Below are 23,002 nucleotides of genomic sequence, written 5' to 3'. Positions count from 1 at the left end.
ATGGCAATAATTGACTGTCATTGACACTGAGTCAAGAGAAGTTGCAACGAGGTCATCCGGACACACTTCTATTGGGCGCGAAGAAAAAACCCCAATAAATGTGTTTCCTTATTCCTGCTCCACTTTATTATTGCTGTATGATCAGAAACCATCACATGAAATAAACTTTGAACTTCACAATATTCCAACAATAATAAAAGCAAATACCATGTCCATTTTCCTATTTATTTATTTGTGCGCATTGACACCTTTGGTAATAATCATACAAATTAAGTTCACATTATCAGACTATGTACACAACAAACACACCTGGATATTAGCATAACCATGTTGCTGCGGATAAGTCGATGATAATAAAGAAATGAATGCTTCAAGTTTCGTGCACTTTAGGTGAGGACCTTGTCAGCTCAAGCATGGTAAAAGTCGGTTGTCAACAGGACATTATTTAGAACTCATGAATTCAAGACACGTGTTGTTATTTCTCGCACTCTGCTCAGTCGGGTGGATTACTGTCTAGACCACACAAGCTGTGGACATCTGAACTCTGGCTGATTCTCTCTCTATCTCATTTTCTAATTTAAGAGACGGGATCTTTACACTTCATTAAGGTCTTTTTCCTCTAAACATCCAAGTTCCAAGAAAGGCTAACTCATCTCTTTTGTCAGAAATCCGTCTTTGTGGGGGTGGCAAAGGCATTTGTGGGATGGCTGTCGGGGTATCAGGAAGGAAATGAGAAAGAAGGGTTTCGCTCATATCAAATCACAACATCGCATCATATGTTGGGCTTTTTTTTCAAACCTGGTTGACTGAAACTATTCATCTCCCAACCCAACTTCAGTCAGCAGGAGTAAGATTCCTCAAACTTTGATTTGAACTTTGTGTCACATGATCGGGTTACAACAGCTGTACCTGTTGCCTCCACTTAACCAATGTGTATTGGGTTAGCAAACATTGCTTTATTAATGTAAGTAAATAGGACTGACAAGGCTTTAGTGCTAGAGAAATCTGGTTTTCTGTTCATGTTTGTTTTGTGGATTAGCAAGAAATATTTTTAGTTCTCTGCACACATTCAGTGACCATCAACCAAGAGGTGTTTCCCATAAAATGATCGGTGTTAAAGGTCTGACAATGGTCTCTGTAACTAGACATGAATGTTTAAGCAAGTTTTAAACTATTAATAATAATAAACAACAATGACAGTAAAATATATCTCGTGTAATTATTCTAGTCTCCAACGAATGTTTCGTAAATGAAACTCTGAAAGGGAACTCTTGAGGTCTATTTAACGAGTAAGTACAATGTTATAGATTATCTCCCCTATAAGAAGGAATACAATCTCAAAAGGTAAAAGGGAAACAATAACTAAATCAAAGCATGAAATTGTTCCTTTCCTTGGATGATTTCAGTTAAAAATAAAAAGTCCTTAATACAAAAGACGCAAACTATCTTTGTTACTATAGGTAGAGAATTATTACGAGGATTTACGAGAGGTGAAAGTTTTTCTCAGTATTTTCACAATCAAAACTCACGTCTGTGACCATTTCTGATATTCCATGAATTGTATGATCTCTCTTGAATTGATAGGGTGTGTTCGTATCAGCATGTGTACGTCACTGCCATTGTGCGTGCGCACGTGAGAGCGATCATGCGTGCGTTTATATACATGTGAACTGACAGAAGGAGATAAAGGATCATCTGTAAGTGGCCAACCATTTTAGGCAGACAACCGAAGCTTTTAATTGAAACAGGTTTGTGTAGCGTTCACATGTGTGCAAACATTAGTCCTACTAGCCGTCAGAAGGTAGGTACAGAGATGACCAGCCTGACGACAACATTCTTAGTCTTCGTGCTTCTGGAGACAGTGTCCACGGTGCTGGCTGCCACGAAACCCAACGTAATCTTCGTCGTAGCAGACGACTTGGGTATGTACTTACCCCAACGGTTCCTTTTTCTTACCGAAAAAAAAAAATTTATGCACACTTTTCTGGCATCAGGGTCTTCCAAAAAAAAAAAGCCCATAATTTCAACAGATAGAAAGAGAGAAAGAAAGGAGAAGGATGATAAGGTGATATACATATATAACTGTCTGTCCGTAGATTTTGGGTGAAGATGGCAAAATATATTGCCTTCCGAAGAGATGAAAAAGATGAAGAGAAAAGCTGATAAAATGACATTAAATATTTAGGGTGGAATGATGTGAGCTGGCACAACCCGGGTATGATCACACCCAACCTGGAGAGATACGCCAGGGAAGGGGTCATCCTGAACTCCTCCTACGTCCAGTATTTCTGCTCTCCGTGAGTAAAATGGTTCACTACAACAAGAGTGTCAGTAAGAGGGGAACACATTTCACTCTACTTTTGTCAAGTGTTAAAGTCTCAACGACAATTGTTCTTGAAATTCCTAAATTTATTAAAGACATTAATGAAACAAAAAACCTGTTGCTGCTTATTCATGTTTTTTTTCTTTTAAACTTCTGCACAAGTCGCTGGGTAAAAGTCAGTTAAAACAACTGTTTTTCAGATCTCGGAATTCTTTTATGACCGGTTACTTCCCTTACCACACGGGCCTTCAGGTAAACCACTTTCTTGTTAAAGTTTTCAAAGATTATCCCATTCGACGACGATAATGATGATGGATGATGATGGATGGATAAGGATAATGATGATGACAATGACGACGATGACGATGACGATGACGACGACAAAGATACAACAAACACGGGGAAATCAAGGATGTCATGTCTCTTTAGTCTCAAAGTAGTCCCGACGGTGTATATTGGTGTTTTGATAAATACAGTCTGGAGTGAAGTAACATAATTAATCCAACTGACAGCACGGAGTGATCATGGCGGGCCAGCCCCGCCACGTGCCTCTCAACTTCACCATGTTGCCGCAGCTGCTGAAGAAGGCGGGTTACAGCACACACATTGTGGGCAAGTGAGTACACGGGGCAGGTGTAACACCCTGGACCATCTTGTACACCAATATTCTCCTTAAAGTGCTAATGGGGGTATTGACTATAGTATTGACAATAACAGTTAACGTTGCTACTAAAAACAGACTCACTGTTAACTATGCAAGCAGTGTACTTATTACAGTATAAACTTAACATGAAATTGGCTTTGTTATGTGAAACTCTTACTGACTTTTGTGACTCGGTCAAGGTGGCACCTGGGTATGTGCAACTGGAACTACACACCGACTTACCGGGATTCGATTCTTTCTTTGGCTACTACAACGGGCAGGAGGACTATTATACTCACACTGTTCGTAAGTTTAACATGCTGTTAGATGAAAAATTAAATGTAAGGAATGCTGCAACATTATGAAAACATTATTGCTTCTTCAAACCTTCAAGATTGTAGTGTTACCTTTCAAATGTGCATTCTCATATAAAAATGTCAAAATAAATGCGTAAATAAAGCTCACTTGCATTTTGAATTTGACAGAAGGAGGATATGACCTGCGGCTGAATACTTCGATATTTAAAGACCCTTCTCATGAACATTTTACGGTAAGGAAGCTGATTTTATGTTCATTTTTTTTTTTTTTTTGAGTAGCAGTATATTCACATTTCTGAAGGAACTGTATTTACATATCATGGATTCATTAACTTCTGATAGGAAGACATCTCTTGTTAATGGTGGAAGTACAGCTGTTTTGTAAGAGGCTATTGTTTGTCACTGTGAAACTTAAACTGCAAAAAAAGTGGACATTGTGTGAATTATTTCACGAAAGGAACAAATGTAGATCGTAATTCTCCCGTGTGGTAGGATCCATTGTAAATACATTGACTGTATGCGATCCACAGTACTTGCTGACTCAGCACGCTACAGATGTGATTAGAAACCATGACCCTGGCTCTCCACTCTTCCTCTACCTGCCTTTTCACCTGGTTCACGCCCCTCTCCAGGTACGACAGTATTCAAAGTCATGTTAAAAATATCGTAATACCTGTTCTTTGAATTAAGCAAAGTAATAGTGCTGAAAAAAGCGTGTCACTGTCTGAACTTTTGGCATTTTCTACATGAAAAAGTGTTTTGATGCAACATGGTCGGAACGCACCACCCACAGTTATGAGATCATGATGTTGTCAGGCACTAGATGGCTTATGGAAAGTTCCTGGGACCATAATTTCGTTTTGAAATGAATTTTTTTTTAAAGGTTCCAGAGAGGTTCAAGGAACTTTATACTATCCACAACCAGAACAGACAGACTTACTGTGGTGAGTATACTGTTCATAGATGCCTCTATCGTTTTATTGTGTAACAAAGAGCAGCCATGCTTATTTTGTGAAGAGCACGTTGAACACGTCTTTATAACGCTCAGGGATATTTCATGTATGGTACTTATGATGCTAAGGTATATTTCAGGTATGGTGTCTATGATGGATGAGGCCTTCGGAAACATCACTCGAGCCCTGGAGCAGGCGGGACTGATGAACAACACACTGGTCATCTTCACTACTGATGTGTGTAATTTGTGATCCGCTTCTAAAACCCGTTGTTAACTGGTCAAAATGAGAGGAATCAAGCCTCCAAAGTCCCATTGTATTAGAAAATGTATTGGCAAACCAGTCTGGACAGTTGAGCGTGTTAATCAAGGTTCTAATGCCCCTAACTTTCTCTTCCCAACCCTTTGTTTCTTGTGATCTTTACATAAATTTGCCAAACAGTCAATAATTAGACAACATTTTATTCGGTTAAGAGCAGCCCTAACAAAACATTAAGAGCCCATAGTAGTCATCACTGTAAAGCTGTTTATTACTAATATTCAGAATAAATGTCCCTCAAATGAGTTAACCTACATTTTTCTGTCTCTTTGATGTTTTTTTTTATAGGGATAGCAGCAATGAAAAAATTATTTTCAATTTTTTTTTTTACAACCCAGGATTTAAGAATTTTTAATTATTAGCATTTACTTACACTTACATGCTGACTATACTTGAATTATGTATCGTGGATTTGATATTATTATGTACTAAATGTCTTATTATAAAGTCATACAACTCTCAGATTTAAGAAACTTGCATATTTTCAGAAGAAATTTTAAAATACGATATTTGATGTCTTTTATTTGTCTTCAGAACGGAGGCCCTATAGCCAACTCTGCCAACAACTGGCCGTTACGAGGAGGAAAGACTACCTTCTGGGAGGGTGGCACCAGGGGCGCGGCCTTTGTGTGGAGCAAGACTCTTCTCAACAAGTCTGGTTATACCAGCTCTGAGTAAGACAGCTTTTCTAACGAAGAGATATGAACAAGAAATCAGGCTATACCAACAAAGTGAGACAGGTTATACCAACACAGTAAGAAATCTATATCAATACAGAGTGAGACAGCTATACCAACACGAAGGTCCGCTGGAGCAATGGCTTAGGCAACAAAACAGAAATCTGAGACAATTCTTAGCTGACTGTTCTTATATCAGTTGTATTATGAGAGGTAATTGTTGAAATTAAAAAAGTTAGTATTTTAACTCTTTTTGTAATGACAGCAATTTTAGTGGTGTCAGAAAGATTTAAACATTTGTTCAAGCCAGCCTGAGGAATCTTTGTGAAATAAATATTTTTCTTCAGACTGATGCACGCGGTGGACTGGTTCCCTACAATACTTCACCTTGCCGGCGTGCAGCCAGGTGAGCACCTTGACTACACACAATCTTTTAGGAATAATATTCTGACTACATGCTGACTTGTCAGTCCATTGTGAAGGCTGAAGCGTCAATGTTGTATCTGAGTCTTATGTTTTTATACAGAGTCATAATGTCAAGATGATGTTTGATTGAATGTTTTAACAGAATAAACAAACGCCATTCACATTTAGCCATACTGAGTAAACACACCATTAAGGAATGGCACGATTCTTTAAACCATTTTTACGGAGTAAAACAAAAAAGTTTTTCTTTTTCTTTTTCATCCAAATATCGTGATACTATTTTCTAAACTAATGTCAGTTATTTGTGTACACAGACAGCCCTATTGATGGTGTAAATCAGTGGGAAATGCTTAGCAAAGGCGCCCCCAGCAACCGCACAGAGTTTGTTTACAACATCGACACCATCCTCAACAGCACTGCCATCAGGTATGGCGACTACAAGCTGCTTACCGGCTCCCCCGGCAACATGAACGACTGGTACCCGCCACCGAGATCGCACAGAGCATTGTGGGTAGACGTCAGGCTCCACTGGCCAGCCACGACTGGAGGCCACAGCTGTACAACATCAGGAGTAAGTAGAGATACCTTCTAAGTAACACTGCTTACATTTCAATATGCTGCCACACTACACAAAAACTACACAAAATCATGAGACTATCACACTCTTGTTATCATTCGGCTAAGCGTGACTTGGGGCTGAAAACCCCACGATCGAATGTTTTGAATATTAACCTTTAATAAAGACAACCAACTGTGATGCACAATTTTAAAGAGCAATTTTTAGACATTTACTTCGTGACTTTGAAGAATTTAGGTTTAGTTTTCCTTCTACTAACTCAAAATAAAGATTGTAACTGTATGAAACCGAGACAAAACATGGAAATTAAGTGAAAAGTTCAAAATTTCTCGAAAAATTATTTCTACGTTATATATAGAACCAAAACGCATATTTTATTAGACATTAGGATTTAAAATATTACAATTTTCTTGTAATTAGCAATTTAGTACAAATCCATGCAGAATTGAGTAACCCGCAACTACTGCAAACATGGCGCTTTGGTCAACTAAAACGTGCCTACCGTCAAACAACAAAGTACCTGATTAATTGAGTTTGTCTAGCTGTTAAAGGGGAGTAATCCATACTAGACCAAATCCTGAACGTTCCAGGAGTTTTCTCCCATTTGTATTTATTCCTCGTAGCACAGCGCGATGTTTTGTTCTTCCCTAGTAGGACAGCTTCACACTAACAGGTGTGAAACGGAAAGAACAGTAAGACAATCATCTAAAGCAAAATAAAAGAATCTTTACAACATATTCTGAGGCCTTTTATTCTCGGTAGTGTTCTACTATTTAACTAGAAAAGTTTGAAATTAATTGCACTATGGTATTTTTAGAATCTACATCTTAAACTACTCACATCTAAGTTAGGTCACACATTACACTGTGTTTGAGAACTCTAAATACAATCAGAGCGAAACTCCGGTGTTAAGGTAATTTTATTCTTGTCTCGACTTTGACAGCCCCGGGGGTCTCCTCATGGCTAGAAAGTAATTTGAGCACATTGGGTATGACACTGTAATAGAACCTAGAGTTTCTTTTAATGAGACGAAAGCTTTGCTGTAACTGACTTCTATGTGTGGTAAAAAAACGCGATAAAGACGAGAAGCGGTTCTTGGACAGCAGGACGAGTAATAGTAAATAATAGGAGCAAAGAACAGAAATACTTTTAACAACACCATATGAACATTTTTATAAATAGAGTGTAGCTGTAAAGTTTGAGTAATCTGTATTGTGAGTTCCTACGCACAATGAGCTGATAACAATAAAGAACAAACTAATAAATGTTTGAAAGAGTGAACACACGAATGAATGAATAAATGAATGAAAAACATTAATGAAAAAAAAAATTCATTATTTAAATAAAGTACTTTTAAAAATAGTTCTGTGTCACAGCTGACCCCGAGGAGCGTGTTGACCTGGCAGGACTCTGACCCCGAGCGGCTGCAGTTCATGCTGGCCAGGCTGCAGCACTGGATGGAGAGCGGCGTGCATCCTCAGAACAGCGGTGTCGTCACCAGGTCCAACCCCAGTCACTGGGAGGGTGTCTGGACACCTGGGTGGTGCTGAGCTATCACCATTTGTCTTTCATTGCTAGTCGACAGTTGGTTTCTTTTGGTGACGAGATAAATTTACTTATGTGACTATGAGATTCTGCATTTACTTATGTGACTACATGTGTAAATGAAAGACTTTAGTTACATTAGCAGTATCTGAATTGTCCTTCACGAGACTTTTAAATGTTGTTGCTAATTTATTAATTAAGACAAGATCATTAAGGATGACCTCCATCTCTAAGGCACAAGATTTTGTAAGAACAGGCAGAGAGATGGAGAAATGCTGTTTACCAGGACAGAAGCAGAATGTACTGAAGGCCGTTAGCTGTGAATTTCTATTCTCTTTCTGCGTCTTAGAAACCAGAGCACACACACACATTCTCCTCTTTCTCTCTCTCACACGCACACACACGCTCTCTTCTATATACATATACACACACAATTACACACACAAGCGCACACGAGCTCTGATGTCTATGGCTGTAGGTGCGAGGGCAAGACTCAGGTGTCATTGCACACAACACCTGTTGCAGGCTGGTTGTAACAAAATACATGATTTCTTAGTCGCACTGGTGTAGAGTGAGGTGTCAGGACAGAGCAAAGTCATGGTTAACAACAAAACAGATATGCACATCTTCAAGTACTTAGGAGTCATCCTTTTTAAAATGGCAGCTTTACAACAGATGTCCGCATCAGGAGAGGTTGGACAGGATCGTGTACAAGCACCAGGCTTGCTTAGCAATGTTTGCCAAACTCTCCATTGTGACAGACGTAATAAGTTTACAAAATGTCCATAATAAAACTATTGCAAATATTTTAATTTGAATGCGAAAAAAATGTACCAAGCACGATCTCTTATTCTCGTGGACCACCTTAACCTCTTCTGGCAACAGTCAAGCGCCGCAAGCAGGTCTGCTTTGGTCGTGTTTGGAGGATTCCATCACCGACTGAAAACATATATCACTCAACTACTACCCTCCCGACGTCTCGAGGAAAGACAAACGACAGACAAGTACACACACTCTCTTGCGCAACTACAGACACCCGACGAAACATTTTTTTCAGAACGTATATCCGTCGTTTCATACAACTGTCTGTACACGCTAGGGTCTCATACAAGCGTACAAGCACACGCAGACTCGCTGACCATCCCTTGAGTCAGTATACAGTTCTTTTGAATATTACACATTGTCAAACATGTGGAAAATGTGTTCTGAGAAAAAATACACATATTTCTAACCTGAAGTCACGATTGAGTGCACCCCAGGGTCAATGGTATGCAGGTGTGTTATAGAGCTTCAGGCAGCATTTGTTATCATTACACGGCCAGCTTCTCATATTCCCTTCGCAACTAGGACCAGGATGAACACGAAGTTGAACGCAGGTATCTGTGTGACTGGATTCTTTACATCTTGTCTCCGCGTCACCTGCTGAATAAAGCGGACATCCTATCTCGTGTTCACACATACCTCACATATCTTATTAAATAATATCACATCTCATGTCCTTATCTTCGCCCACCAGGAAAGCAGAAGACAGTAAAACAAGAAAAGGTAGGTCACATGTTGTTCTACATTGCTCCACTAATCATTTCATATAAGCTCGTAGACGATGATTAAGAAGAAAGTCTAACATTTTGAGTACTGAGTGAAAGCAGACAGGTGGTGTGTAGATATACAAAGCCAATCTTGGTTTTTTTCGACCGTATATTTGCTTGCTTTTGTTTGTGTTCGCGGGCCCAAATATATATATACACACACACATAGAGAGATACATAGAGGAAAGGACAGATGAGCAGACAAGCTGTGGTAAGTTATCTCGTCATAAAAAGCAGTCTCTGTGGCCTAGCTAGTGTACGGTTTCAGACCTGAAAGTGGTATTCGTTTGTGCAAATTCTGCTTCCCCGCATTTTACTTTTTCTGGATAGCATGAGAGTTGAGTTGACAGCTAGAGCTTTGAACCACCGACCCAAACAGTCAAAATCCATTGCACTAAACACGCGGGACTACAAAACATTCGTGTCATCTCTGTACAACTGAAATTTCCAATTTCTGGCTACTGAGAAAACTTCCTCCCACCTTTCTGTTTTTGGTAAAAGCTAGGACGGATAAGCTCAAAGAAAAAAGTAAAACTATCGGATGTTTTGCTACTTTTTAAATTTTTAATTAAACAGATTGATATGAGTGTGTGTGTATATATAAGAACTATTGCCTCGTGGATTATTTTTTGCTATTGTTAACGTTCACTTTGTTTTCTATGCATTGTCAATATGTATTGCATTTATCACTGCACCTTTGTCTAAAAGTATTGTTTTACAGCTGTCAAAAGGTCTATGTTCACCCATATCAATTTCATTTCTCTCTAGTAACATGAATTGGAGAAAAAATTATACTTTTGAAATAAGAAATGTGTATTTAATATTTTTTCTAACCCTTTAATTTCTAAACGACTAACGGGAAGCTAATTGCTTGCAGAAACATGTCAGCATGTCAGCGACTTCCAGAACATTCTCTGCTGCTTATTATTTTATTAATGTCTGCATGGAGTTCATCAGATAAAAGGTAGGATATCAGTTTATACATTTGTATTTCCCGCACTGAGTAGTACGTGTAACACTAGATGAAACCTTTCATGAAGTCTTAATAGAAGTTATCCTCGTGATGTTTGCCTCTTTTCTCGCAGACTTTCTTGATGCAGTCTTTTGGTCTTTAGTTCTTTCCACCATTTCACTCTGCGCTCTCCCCAAACGAAGCAGTTTTATAAATCAGCATCTCAGTAGGATGTAAACCTCGGTTGAACAAGGTAGGAGCAGTATTTTGCTCACCCTGACCACCCAGACAGTCAAAGGTTAACTTTGTGACCAGGATGCTAGCTGAGCAACCAGAATTCAGAACCTCTTGAAAAGAACATCTAACACCTGTGATCAAGGAAGGAGCACAGTCAAGATGATCACACCAAAGTGTTTTTCCTCATCAAGCGACACTCAACGATACAAGAACAACACACAAAGAAGAACCAGAGAAATCAGAATCACATAAGGCATTTACACTGGTTTGAGTTGTCTAAGTTTTGTTGTTTGAACTAAATTTTACTGTTTTTTTCTGCAGAACCTGCTCTTTTTATGACTTCATTGGCTATATTGACAGCAACATTCAAGGTGAGTACAATACAGATTGAAAAACTGTTAACTAAATAAAAATCTAGAATTATATTTTTGCAGCTTTTACTTGCTTTCATTTATTTCATTTATAGGGTGTTATATGAATATCACCGACTTTAGTAACATTGACAAGTTCTTTCCTTACTAATATTTGTTGGCTAGACTAAATTCTTCAATTGAGAGTTCTTTTTTATCTCTAAGGCAACAACATCGCGTTTGGAGACTGCTTGTTCGAGAAAACCCTGTGTAACTACACACAGGCATGCACAAAATTTGCGATTTCTGCCCGCACACATTTCATGACTGTGCACTCACACTGATGACGCAAGCAAGGCGCGCTGGGCCAATGAACCCATTCGGCTCAACTCGCTCAAATGTTCGAGTTCCAATATTTGTTCGGATTCCATTTTAATTTATGTGTCTTTTGTCGAAAGTCAAGGCGTATATCACTGTATTTCTTACTAATATTTGTTGGCTATACTAAGTAAATACCTCTACAACGACTCAGTAATTGGAGAATTCGAGAAGACCTTGTGTAACTACACACAGGCCTGCACAGATGCAGACGCCAACAACTGGACTGTGTCAGACGGTGATGTTTCTACTATAAAAACAAATATTTATATTTTAGTTTACTTATCTTTGTGAACGTTATACAAAATTCTTAATTATACAAAAGATTGAGGTGAATTTTCAGTCATTATCAAATAACGACAGGTATGTCACAGTTTATGTTCCTCTAACTCAGGTAGTGCCGTGTGTCCGGGACGTAACGGGCTGTACGAATCCTTCTCAGTCCTCATGTCACCATCTGCTGAACGTCACACACAATACGTCACTCGTGTTCAACTACTCGCAGGCGTCGCCAGGTAGACTCAGTGTGTTCCTAGCAACACCTACAGACATACAGCAAGTGCTTCCAGAAGAGATAAGGATGTGTCCGACCAACAGGTGGTCTTCAACATTAATTCATCTCTCGTAAAGGTAGACTTTGAATTCTTTGTAGGCATGGAAACATTTACACCAGTCTTTCAGTTTTTGCTTTATATAGACTGGGACACACCATCCTAAATCTTTATATGCTTAATTAATACGATTTAGACACGTTAAATAATTATTATTATAAAATATTCTACTTAAGAGAGTCTGAGATAAATTTTTAAAACTTTTTGTGGAATTAACCAGGTAGGTTTCAAAGCACGGATGGCGAATAACGGTTCCAGAGTGACCCTGACGTATGTGAAGCTTCAAGTATATCCACGTGAAAACGAACAAGGTATTCATAACATTAGTTTTCTATGATGAAAACAAATTAGTGTTTAAAAAAAAACTCGCACTTCTGCGTTTTTGATTGAGTAAAATGGATCATAACTCTTGAAGTCTAAACATTCTTTCAAGAATCACAAAAAGTAAATAACAAGAGTCAGGGTATGTCTGTATATTTTAGCGTGTTGGATTTAGCATGATGGAGGACTGAATAACTACATATGTGCCTGTATAGTGAAATAACTAATTGTCTTTTGTAGTTTATGTGACCGTCACGGAAACACCGAGCACACCTGACCAGTCAATCACCTTTTCCTCGACGAAAACAGGTAAAATTAGAACAGGACTAATAAAGGAAATGAATCTAAAATGAATTTTAAATTATATTAATAAATAACTGAATATGACCGGCGGCAATCTTTCTGTAAAAGATCTTACTGCAGATGCTCTACAACTGAACAACATTAAAATGTAACACTGTGCCACATACGTAGAATGTCAGACATAATAAACTGTTCTCCTGTTGACTTTGTGAGGTGAGCTGGAACCAGAAAGACAAGGAGGAAGAACGTCTGATTTAATAGCCGCTGTCGTCGTGCCTGTGGTTGTTGTTGGTTGTGTTGCTGGTGTCCTTCTTGGATTTTTTCTTTGGAGACGCCGCAAACAGCGACAGAATCGGTGAGAAGGGGGATCTGTTTTCCTGACCCTTATTACATTGATAAATGTGTATTTCATGAATCGGTTATTAAAAAGTATTTAACTTGTGAATTTCTAATTTATTTATGGATATAGATAGTGCATGAATGCGTTTATTTTCTATGTACGAATCCACGACTGCTTGTGAGTATACTTATGCATGTATCGTTGAACGAGGCCCAATACTCTCGATGTGTTGTTTGCCTTGTTTACTGAGCCACTAATTGTATTTTTTCTGTCTTACAGTGCTGATAACCATCAAGCTGCGAAAGTCAACCAGAAACAACAGAGTGCAGGTCAGTACGTCATTACTACGTCTTCATGGAGGCAGACTCCAGAGCATGAGTCAGCTCGTGCCCGAGACTGGGTAGAGAAGTAGAAAGATAGTAAGAAAACCAGAGGTGGTCTACTCAGAAAGAGAGCGAAACACAGATAGACCGAGGAAAATAATCTACCAATGTATCTGACTTATGTTTTATATGGCGGTGCATGTGGAGTTCTGCGCGCCAACCCATTTTTTTATTCAAAGCACATTCACCATTCATGATGTATTCCACAGCTTTATTTAATGTCTGTCTTCCAAATCGTATCGTTTTACTCTTTTTTTTTTCAAATGGAATAGTCTTTAGTTGCTGCTGAGTTAAAGTAAAATAATACTTTTCATTACAAAGGAATCATAACTCAACTATAATATGTGCAAACAGTTATGTCCTTAGTAAAAAAAAAAAAAAAACATAAACAGCTTTGGATTTTTTTTCCGAAATACTTATATAATTTTTTTTTTCTTTAGAGATAAGGAGTGTGACACCGGCTGGAACATTTGTTGCATCACAAGACAAACCGCCGATAGACTATGGCAAGACTATCCACGTTATCTCCGGCACCAACGGCATCCAGTTGGACATTCCTAGGACTGGACTACCTGTAAACCACCGCCTACACAATAGTGACAGGCGTTATCTACCCAAGCTTACCTCACCCTCTATCAGTGATAACAAACACGAAAAATACAACACCCTAGGGAAGGACCTTGCTATGGGAACGAGAGTTGTCTACAATAACCCTAAGAATAACGGAGTTAACTCTGTAAATTCTAACAATACTGGGAAGACTTACAGGAGGGTTAACACACCCGGAGGTAAGCCGAGCTGGCCAGGGGAAAGCAACTCTGTTGTGGACAATGACTACAAGTACAAGTACAACCACATCATCCCCGGAGCCAGGGAGGGTGCTGTGAGATTCAGAAGCGGGGAGCTGAGTGAAGGCTCGTCTATTGGAGACAGATTTGACGACTGTGATGTGTCAAGAGACGATGAAAACAGTTACAGACGATTGATACGTGCCGCCAGTAGAAAGCTCCGCGGTTTTACTGATCAAAGGGAGAGAACCGCCGAACCGTACAATCACGTGACAGGTGACGTTCACCGTGATTATGACAGAGTCCGTCAGGGAGATAGCAACATGGTGATCGGCTATGACTATCACCACTTTGTGTAGCTTGGATATACTACCGCCTGTAGCAGTAGATGTGCTGTACCTGTGACACATATTCATGTCTAGTAAACAAATGATTGTTTACTTTTGCTGGCTTTAACTCTGGTGTTCACTCACTGAGGCATGAGCTTCTGAATGTGTGTTTACTTTTTTCTTGTTTATTTTTGGTGAATCTAGAACTGTTACTAATGACTATATTTCCATGATTATTCTAAGGCACTGTTGCTCAGTAACGTGAAATTGAAATAAATTACAGATAAATAGGAAAACATCCACGCTTAACGACATAGAGACACTTTTAACGATGATTATGTGTTTATAGAAGTACATTTTAATTACTTAATTTGTTATTTTATTTACGTTGGATGTTTCCATTAAATATACATAATAACATTTTCATGCACAGTTCGCCTTAAATTATTGATAATATTGTATTTTACACATGCAATAACTCCTGAAATGTTTACTGCCGTTCTTTCTTCTTTCTTTGAAATCTTTTTGGCAGAAACTGTAGATAGAAAAACAAAGGGAACCAGACAGAAGTGTTTTCGAAATCATCAGATGACTTTTTGTTATGTGCTTCATTTATCTACAGTAAAGTTTTCCAAGACAAACACTGTAATTTATGTGTGCTACCCCAGAAAGCAACATACATTTAAAAAAACATGAGAAAAAATTGCTGTGCTAAGCTGGTAACAGTTCTTGTAACCTTCCGTCGACTTGAGTTCGAAACTTGTTTGTCCAGCTGCCTGTACACCGTGCTGTCACTCTGTGTGTGTGTGTTGTATAGAGTGAAATACAGCTTGTTATTCAGCCTCAGCCACGTGACCTCAAGTAGGACTAGGTTCCCACACAATCACAAGACGAGGGAGTGGGGTGAAAGGGTGAAAGGGGGACACATGGGGGATAGCCGTTTATTTTACCCCATCCGGGTACCCGGATATCGTAGCTGTGGCTGTAAGCAGATAACGTCCACGACACCCGACTTGCGAAGACTGCGTGACCCAGCGTAGAGTTCAGTCGGCAACTTACTCGGGGCGATGATCGATGACAGGTAAGTTGCAGTGTTTCATCTCATTTTCCTCATCCTTCTTCTGATCCTGTCCCTACTGACTGCCGTCTCGCTTTCTGTCTCATCAGAGAGCAGGTCTGTGTTCAGACATTTCGGTGTAGCTACATGAAGCATGCCTGCAGTCCTGCAAACTTGTAGACACGATGTTCACTGCTTTAGGCAGTTCTGTAAATATCTGACACCTGCCTGACATATGAAAGGTTGCTGTTCTTATCGTGCAGTCGTTAACACCTGAATAAACAGTGTCGTGACATTGAGGCCAGAGATACATGTTTAAAATAACATTTGTTATGACTACCTTTGACTGTAATCCTGATGAGCTTAAAAAGGTGTTTATCATCCATATCAACATGTCGGTTTTTCCTACTGTATACTCCTCAATGCTTCCTTCCATTTCTCTCTCTCCGTGTGTGTGTGTTGGTGTGCGCGTGCGCACATGTGCTTATCTTCGTCTGTGTTCATCTAGAGAAGGATGTTACCTGAGTTGCGAAACACGGTAGTCACCTGGTGGTGTATCATAAAATAAATAGGAGCGGATATAAATCACAGTGCCCCAGTTGTGGGAATATAGAGAAGCGAGTGTTTACCTTCACCGTCACGCCCTCTAGGACACACTCAACTGGCAACAACAAGGGAAGACTGTGTGTCATACAAACACCATGTACCTGGAACACACACCCCTCTCCTCCTCCACTCAGAAGGCGAAGTAGTACAGTATAGTATGGCACAATGACAGCAAACAGTAAATCAAAGACCAGTCTAGATATAATAAGCATGTGAGACCGCAGCTATAGGTCACGATTTGTATCGTCGTTCCCATCCCCATCCTAACCCCACACCGTGAGTCGAATAGCACCCGTTTGCTGGTATGGTGCTTGTAAAATTATCTTTTGTTGGTTGGTGGTAAAATTTCGCTTTCCTGTGATCTACACATATAACTTCGTCAAACTTGCTCAAACATTCGACTACGGTTAGGAAGCACGCTGGCACTGTGTTGATGTCCAGACTGTCGTGAGCTGTTTGTTTGCTCGACCCGGTGACAGGTACATTCCTTACAATCGAGAAATGAAATACGGGTACAGGATAATTCAAGATGGCGGAAGGAAAGGAAAGTTAGTCTCCGACCTTCCGCAAGCCGCTCACTATATTTCTTTAGTGTATAGCAGCCCTATAAACGTCTCTGTTGCAGGAAGATCTCTTCATTTTTGAAGATGCAGAGGTCTTATCTCTTGGCTGTTTTTATACAGATGCTGTTGGAAGGACTCCCGTGTAGCGCCGACAGGTAAGTTTATAGTAAGTTATAGTATACTTATTTTCTGCCATCATAATGTATCTCTTCCTTAAACATTATTTCTAGAAAGTGTGTCTTTTCTTTCAAATATCAAACTGGTTTGGATAGACGTATACGACGAGTGTTATGTGATATTCTGTATTTTTCTTTGTTATTCTTTTGCTAGCAACATTTAGCTAAAACTTTCTTATTCCGTATGGTTGTCTTCGTTCAATTTTTCACAAACATTATATAATTTTTGTGAATTGAGGACGAGTATCTATCTATCCACACACACATATATGCAAAGAAAAGATATTACGATACATACGAAATAAAGGACAAAATAATTGAATATCATCCTTTGTTCAATATAGTAGCTACTGCATGGCATGATATAAAATTAATACTCGATTTGGAAACACAATCTTGAGTGTGACTCGTTTGAAATACTTTCCAGGGCCTGTGAGTTCAATGACAGCAAGTTTTTCATTGGAGATGACGATAAAGGTATGGACAACCTCTCTTTTTAATTCTAAGTTCCCATTGACACCAAGCATCATCTCTAAATCTAGTTCTGTTGGTATAGTCCTCCTCCTCCTCCTCCTCATCATCATCATCATCATCCGCAACAGCAACAACAGCAGCAACAACACCACCATAATCTGTGAGCAGAACCTTTATCATCATCTTCTTCTTCTTGACCTCTTCCTCCTCCATCAATCCACCAAAACGCAGCTTAAGCATGTTTCTGTCCAAAGCTGAGGACGTTTCTGCCGGAGAATGCTCGTTTGGAGAAAACTTTTGCGGCTATTCGGTGACATGTACAGACAAAGATGCGACAAGCTGGTCCTCAGTAAAAGGTAAATATAGGACTGGTGTGTACCAAAACTTATTAAATTACAACCATTATCTTACACTTCCAATTATCACACTACACTACGTTAGACTGTATTCTCTTTTGTTCACCGTTGTCGTGTTCTTGATCGTCAGTGATACCCGTACAACTAAATACTGAGCTACTTTAGTTCAGTGTGGTGCTGTTACAGTTTAGTGTGTCCTCAGAGTGTTATAATCAAAATTGCACATCTCATGGTTCGTAGGCCAGGCTGTGTCCCAAGGGAAAAATGGAAAGTATGAAGCCTTCTCAGTCTTGCTTTCACCTTTATTGAATATCGAAGAGGAAATGTGTCTGGAGTTTAACTACTCCCAGTCCTCACCTGGCAGACTGAGCGTCTTTCTCGCAACATCCGAGGAATTAGTTTATATCAAGCCAGAAGAATTAGGAGAAGGGAATTTCTCTCGTCTGACAAACATCAAACCAAGCGTCGGGAAGGTGTCGTATAGAACTTACCTATCTAAAAAAGGTGGACAGATAAATAAGTAGTCAAGTAGCCATAGTGAGGTGTCCAAGACATGCAAACACACACGGCAAAGTGCTAGTCTCTCTTTCTGCCACTTATAACCTTCATAATGTATGCCTGGTACCCATTATATGCTGGGTGGATAAATTATGTATCCCTTTAACTGTCTGAGTATGGGCCACACCACCTCAATCACAAGCCTTCAACGGAATGTTTTTTGAAATATAATCACACTAGCAGTGAGCAGTTTATCAGTAGTTTAAAAGAAATACTGTAAAGTATAATTTGATGTAAGTGTACGCTTTCAATATCTCATTTTTGTTTATTGAATCCTTGAGATAAAGACTACTTTTGTTGCAAAATATACTATTTGCGTATTCTGTATGTAAGCGTATTCAGCTTTGGTATTGTACAATCATTTTATACACGAAGTTTCAAGAAAAACTTATAATTTACATTGTTTATAAATGCAGCAATTATAATTTGACTGTGCAGTGGTAAAACAATTTTTGTTTCCCACAGATAGGTTTTAGGGCCCGGAGCCCTAATGAAAAGCAGAATGTTTCACTTTGGGATGTCAGTCTGGTAAAGGGACCCTGTAGGTCTGTGCCAGGTAAGCAGCAAATATATCATCACACACGCCGAGAAAGAGACTTAAGACAGGCAGACAAACAGATGGAGCATAGACATGTTTTTGCTAGGAGAGAACTCTTGGATAATTCCAGCAATGTCTACACACTAGTTGCCTACTACCGTCATTACCTGTCGTCAAATCATTTAAGCTCCAATAACTTTAAACTCCAATACTAAATATTTTAGTAAACAATACCAACAGTCAAGCTTCGCTTTAGATTTATATATGCATATATATATATTTCCAGGGCAATGTGGTTGCCTTCAGTTACTTTAACCGTGTACAAGTATATAAAGTGATTTCTGATTACTAAACCTACAAATGTGATCTTTTCAGCTTGTTCTTCAGGAAGTGATGATATCCTTCTGATCTGTGCCTGGAATGTTGAACAAGATGGTAGTGAGTTTATAATTTTCTCAAAGCTTTTATAAAGCGGTTTATAGTTGTTATGAATCAAAGAAAATACTTAAATAAAACGACTCACTGTTAAAAACTGTTAAATCCGAGGAGGATTCCTGTGTTGTTTGTACATCCTAGCAAGTTTGGTCTCTTGATGTCTGTTTAAATGTCGACGATTGACACACACTGTTCAGTTTGTAGTCGTGTTATTTCATTGCAGACAAATATAAATAAAAACTCAGGTATAGTCATATATGAAACAATATTTTTCTGGTAAAAATGAGCTGAACCCAGAACTCTAAGGAGACGTTTTCCATTAGAAAAGATATGCATTTGAGGGTGCACTTAATAAACCATTTATACATGATAAACTACTTATTTCTAGCCTCTACAGCAGGCAGTGGGAGTAGAGTTGGAGACAGATACTCTGGTATCATCGCTGGAACACTACTCTTCCTTGTTGTCGTTATTGTCATCTTCCTTGTCGGCTTCTTCCATTGGCGGAAATACGTTAAGCAGGAAAGTCGGTGAGATGTGCGAGTTTAATACAGAGTTTTGTTCCCACCTAACATTTATGATTCTGTATAAATGTCTGAAGTATTCATTTTTGACGTTAATCGTCAGTTGAGTTGTAAAAAACTGAAATTTTATGAACAAAGAAAGATGAGAATTTCGTTTGCTGATCAAAGATTATTGCAAACAAGTTCTAACCTATATAAAAAGACACCATCCTTTTTTCCCGGAGTTTTGGGCCCAAAGTTAATGAAAGTAAAAACCTTGTATGGTATCTTGAAGTACATGTATTTGATAAATCCTCTCAACGGAGTTCTTGTTTCACTATTGTAAAAAAAGTTAATATATGTTGATAATGAGTACTGATGATCCTAAAGTGTTTCTTTGCTTTATCTATTGATCTACGCTAATCGAGTTCATCGCATTTAGGGAAACATTGTTGATCATCATAAAGAGAAATTTTGAAACTACTGAGGTGCTGGTCACTGACTGTTTTGTTATTTTATATTTACAGAAATAAGAACGATGACAATAAAGCCCGGGTGGTAAATGACTCCCGAAATCCAGGTATGTCAGACAGAAGTTGCAGCTCTTGATCTTACAGACAACTCCAGATATGTCAGACAGAAGTTACAACTCTAGATAGAAGCCGAAACTCTAGATATGTCAAACAGAAGAATAAACTCTAGATATGTCAGAGAAAAGCTCATTGCACATCATGCAGACCTGCTATTTTATGTCCTTAAATAATTGTACACTCTATGCACCATTTCATCCTGATTTTAGCGAACATCCAAGGGGTAATATTTCCTGATCACTATCTCGTAATCAGCTCCAAACTTTTCGGCTTAACTTTAAACCAGGCTAATCGCGGATTACATAATTTACATTCAACAATGTAAACAAAATTAAAGGTGCTTAACCCACACACAGGAAATGGTACCAGCCTGCTGCAAAATCTTCTTTTCTGTCCTTAATGTGCTTAACACTTCTTATTACGCAGGTTATATATAGTCAGTCATCACCGCAGTGCTGGGGGCACGTGTACTAGCCAGTACTGATAAAGGGACGTCACTCTTGACGACCCAGGGTTTCTTTTGTATATTGGTTATTTCCCTTTTAAGTTTGCCAGTGTTTGTTGAAACAGAGATGTCGGTTCTATTACACATCGACTGATGTATGTGATATTTGATTTTTTCCCTCTCTTATCGTTTTAACGTTAATTTCAAGACTTAGTATATCTTAATAAGCTGTCGGTGAAACAATGGAACGGCCAGAGAGCACTAGTTGGACTGTACTGATGGAATCGGTTAATAATAATAATAACATTTTATTTCTGTGCTCAAATTGGCTACAGTGTATTTATAAGAAAAAGGTAAAATTGTAAATATATATAGATATATATTTTTGAAATGTGAAGATTTATCCTCTACATATCCTTTACAAACACATTACCATCAAATCGAGATAGTTCCCTACATTGAAGGATACTCCTGGTGTGTTTAGAGAGATAATGTAGGCGACAAAGATGGTGTGTGACTGGATTCAAGACGTTTGTCAACTTCCACTAAATGACGTCAGGTAGACTCGTTATGACGTCAGGCTGGCTTATCTACTTCTGTCTCGAGCTGACCCGGATTTAGTATTTATTAGTTCTCAGACGACAGACGGGAAAACTGCTGATGTGCAAGAAACAGACTGAGGCTGCAAGTATCTTATCTTGCGCTGGTCTTTCTTTTCTGCAGCGACAGGGCTTCCGTTAATCTTTACTGCTTCCTTCCTGCCTGCAATGTCTGCATTTCGTCCCACACCAGTCCGTTTCCGCCGGAACTGGCGGCGTTAATCAGAAATATTCTTGCGAAAGAGGTGCAGTCATATCGTCTGTATATTCTGTGCAGACTTGAGTAGGTTGTCGAGCCATGATTTTTTTTTCATCTTGGCAAAAAATTCATTTCTGAGAACAGTCTGCAGCCTGGATACGTCACCGTAACGGTAAAAAAAGCATCTAGGTGCAGACGGTCACGCATCAGAAAGTAAGGGTAAAGATCGGAATCAGTTATATCCTAGCAACTTAGTTTGTATCTGCGTAGATAGGTCGCAGATGTAAGCCTTTGAAGAATAGATGAGCGGCTGCTAGCTGGAAAGCGGCTTAACACCTCGTCTTATGGTGTGCTTCTGACTAGAGGGACAAAGAGTAACAGATTCAAACATACAAACACACACATATACACATACACATACACACACACACACATACACACATACCATCACACACATGCACAACAAATACCTATTTCAATTCTCCGGAAAATAATATAAGCTATAGTATTATAGAAAGACTTTAGTTGCTCTTTGTACAGAATCTAACAGATGCTGTATCAATGACTTTCTTCTGTCTACCAGTGACACCGGCACAAAGGAATCCAGCTGGAGGTCACAGGTCATACGAAACGATGCATCGAAGTGAAGGAGAGGACAACCACGCTTATGAGGTAGTCGATGTCGCTGATGTCAGGTCCCTCAGTTACCTGCAGAACGTCGTCAGGAAGGAACGTGAGCACAACAACAGTAACACCGCAATATACGAGGACAGCCTGCCTCATAAAGACAGACACAAAGTTTCAGTGATGTTAACGACGGCTACAACTACGCTACCCCCACCGGTGGCTCTGTCTCTGACCACCGAAAGAAGCATCTTCAGGTGTGCCAAGGGAAGCCAATGCTTATTCATTTGCTCAGAGCTGGGAACCTGGGGAAAAGGGAGATAGCCGCACTCCACCTGTGCCCAAGTCTGGAGGAGAAGAGTACAACACCTTGAAGTTCGATGGCCCTCACCCAGGTGCAAACCTAGCGACGAAGGGCGATGCATATTCGGCGTACAGTCATATTACACCTGGTGATGCCAGTTCGTACGACCGAGTGCAACAGACCAACAGCAGCAAAAACAAAGTGCTTGACTCTCATTATAGTCATGTGGTTTGATATTTTGCTGATATCATGAAGTACACGATCTCAGGCATAAGCCATGTTATATCCAGTTCTCACTGCTCTCCTGGTCTCTCGCTCTGTCTCGTGAGGGGGATAACCCGTGTAATCATCATCATCATCATCATCAGCATCAGCATCAACATCATCGTTCCATCTAAAATTTATATTCAGTATTAAGTTTTTCTTTTAGTCATGAAGGACTTGTCATTCTTCCATTTGTAGATTCCTATGTTTTTCACACATTAACATTTTCCAAGAATATTTAAAGTGATTCAAGATGAATAATAATAAAAAATTTTAAGACACATGTTTTTGTCTCGAACTTTTTAATCTGTATCGTTGCTAGATAAATATATGTATCCATGATATATATTT

At 39.1% G+C, this 23,002-nt stretch overlaps 2 protein-coding genes and 2 long non-coding RNA genes across 6 annotated transcripts; all 4 read left to right on the top strand.

The window, feature by feature from the left end:
• Positions 1 to 1,335: 1,335 nt before the first annotated feature.
• LOC112558937 (arylsulfatase B-like) lies at positions 1,336 to 7,867 on the top strand. Its single transcript, XM_025229706.1, is given in 14 exon segments — positions 1,336 to 1,922; positions 2,186 to 2,297; positions 2,524 to 2,575; positions 2,836 to 2,939; positions 3,167 to 3,207; positions 3,210 to 3,272; positions 3,452 to 3,516; positions 3,814 to 3,915; positions 4,167 to 4,227; positions 4,376 to 4,473; positions 5,089 to 5,228; positions 5,579 to 5,637; positions 5,972 to 6,228; positions 7,611 to 7,867. Coding segments are annotated over 14 exon segments (1,485 nt in total). The 5' UTR covers positions 1,336 to 1,765; the 3' UTR covers positions 7,785 to 7,867.
• A 1,031-nt stretch (positions 7,868 to 8,898) lies between these two features.
• Positions 8,899 to 11,200, top strand: LOC112560363. The gene is made up of 4 exons (XR_003098509.1): positions 8,899 to 9,324; positions 10,246 to 10,332; positions 10,879 to 10,928; positions 11,133 to 11,200. It is a non-coding gene; the product is annotated as an uncharacterized LOC112560363 (long non-coding RNA).
• A 249-nt stretch (positions 11,201 to 11,449) lies between these two features.
• Positions 11,450 to 12,538, top strand: LOC112560442. Its single transcript, XR_003098533.1, has 4 exons — positions 11,450 to 11,523; positions 11,680 to 11,915; positions 12,117 to 12,207; positions 12,458 to 12,538. It is a non-coding gene; the product is annotated as an uncharacterized LOC112560442 (long non-coding RNA).
• A 173-nt stretch (positions 12,539 to 12,711) lies between these two features.
• Positions 12,712 to 22,932, top strand: LOC112560573. 3 transcript variants are annotated; one of them, XM_025232499.1, is made up of 13 exons: positions 12,712 to 12,875; positions 13,140 to 13,189; positions 13,684 to 15,441; positions 15,926 to 16,502; positions 16,649 to 16,741; positions 17,190 to 17,239; positions 17,491 to 17,592; positions 17,833 to 18,065; positions 18,616 to 18,706; positions 19,064 to 19,126; positions 19,512 to 19,653; positions 20,154 to 20,206; positions 22,043 to 22,932. In XM_025232499.1, the coding sequence occupies exons 5-13, from the start codon at positions 16,671 to 16,673 to the stop codon at positions 22,405 to 22,407; spliced, it is 1,170 nt and encodes a 389-aa protein (XP_025088284.1). In that variant the 5' UTR covers positions 12,712 to 12,875; positions 13,140 to 13,189; positions 13,684 to 15,441; positions 15,926 to 16,502; positions 16,649 to 16,670; the 3' UTR covers positions 22,408 to 22,932. The 3 variants fall into 3 exon arrangements, with proteins under 3 accessions (XP_025088284.1, XP_025088283.1, XP_025088282.1); XM_025232498.1 differs by lacking the exon at positions 15,926 to 16,502 and having other exon boundaries at positions 19,064 to 19,123; XM_025232497.1 differs by lacking the exon at positions 15,926 to 16,502.
• The last annotated feature ends 70 nt before the right edge of the window (positions 22,933 to 23,002 follow it).

This window comes from Pomacea canaliculata, linkage group LG3, assembly GCF_003073045.1.
Source record: "Pomacea canaliculata isolate SZHN2017 linkage group LG3, ASM307304v1, whole genome shotgun sequence".
In the NCBI taxonomy this organism is placed as follows: domain Eukaryota; kingdom Metazoa; phylum Mollusca; class Gastropoda; order Architaenioglossa; family Ampullariidae; genus Pomacea; species Pomacea canaliculata.
The sequence above is the reverse complement of the archived record's forward strand: the minus strand, read 5'-3'. Positions and strand labels throughout refer to the sequence as shown.

What these genes read in the sequence shown, in the direction of transcription:
- LOC112560573 (XM_025232497.1), top strand. An exon ending in CTCCCGTGTAGCGCCGACAG is followed by an intron (nt 16,742 to 17,189) that starts GTAAGTTTATAG and finishes AATACTTTCCAG; the next exon opens with GGCCTGTGAGTTCAATGACA. An exon ending in AAATGACTCCCGAAATCCAG is followed by an intron (nt 20,207 to 22,042) that starts GTATGTCAGACA and finishes TCTGTCTACCAG; the next exon opens with TGACACCGGCACAAAGGAAT.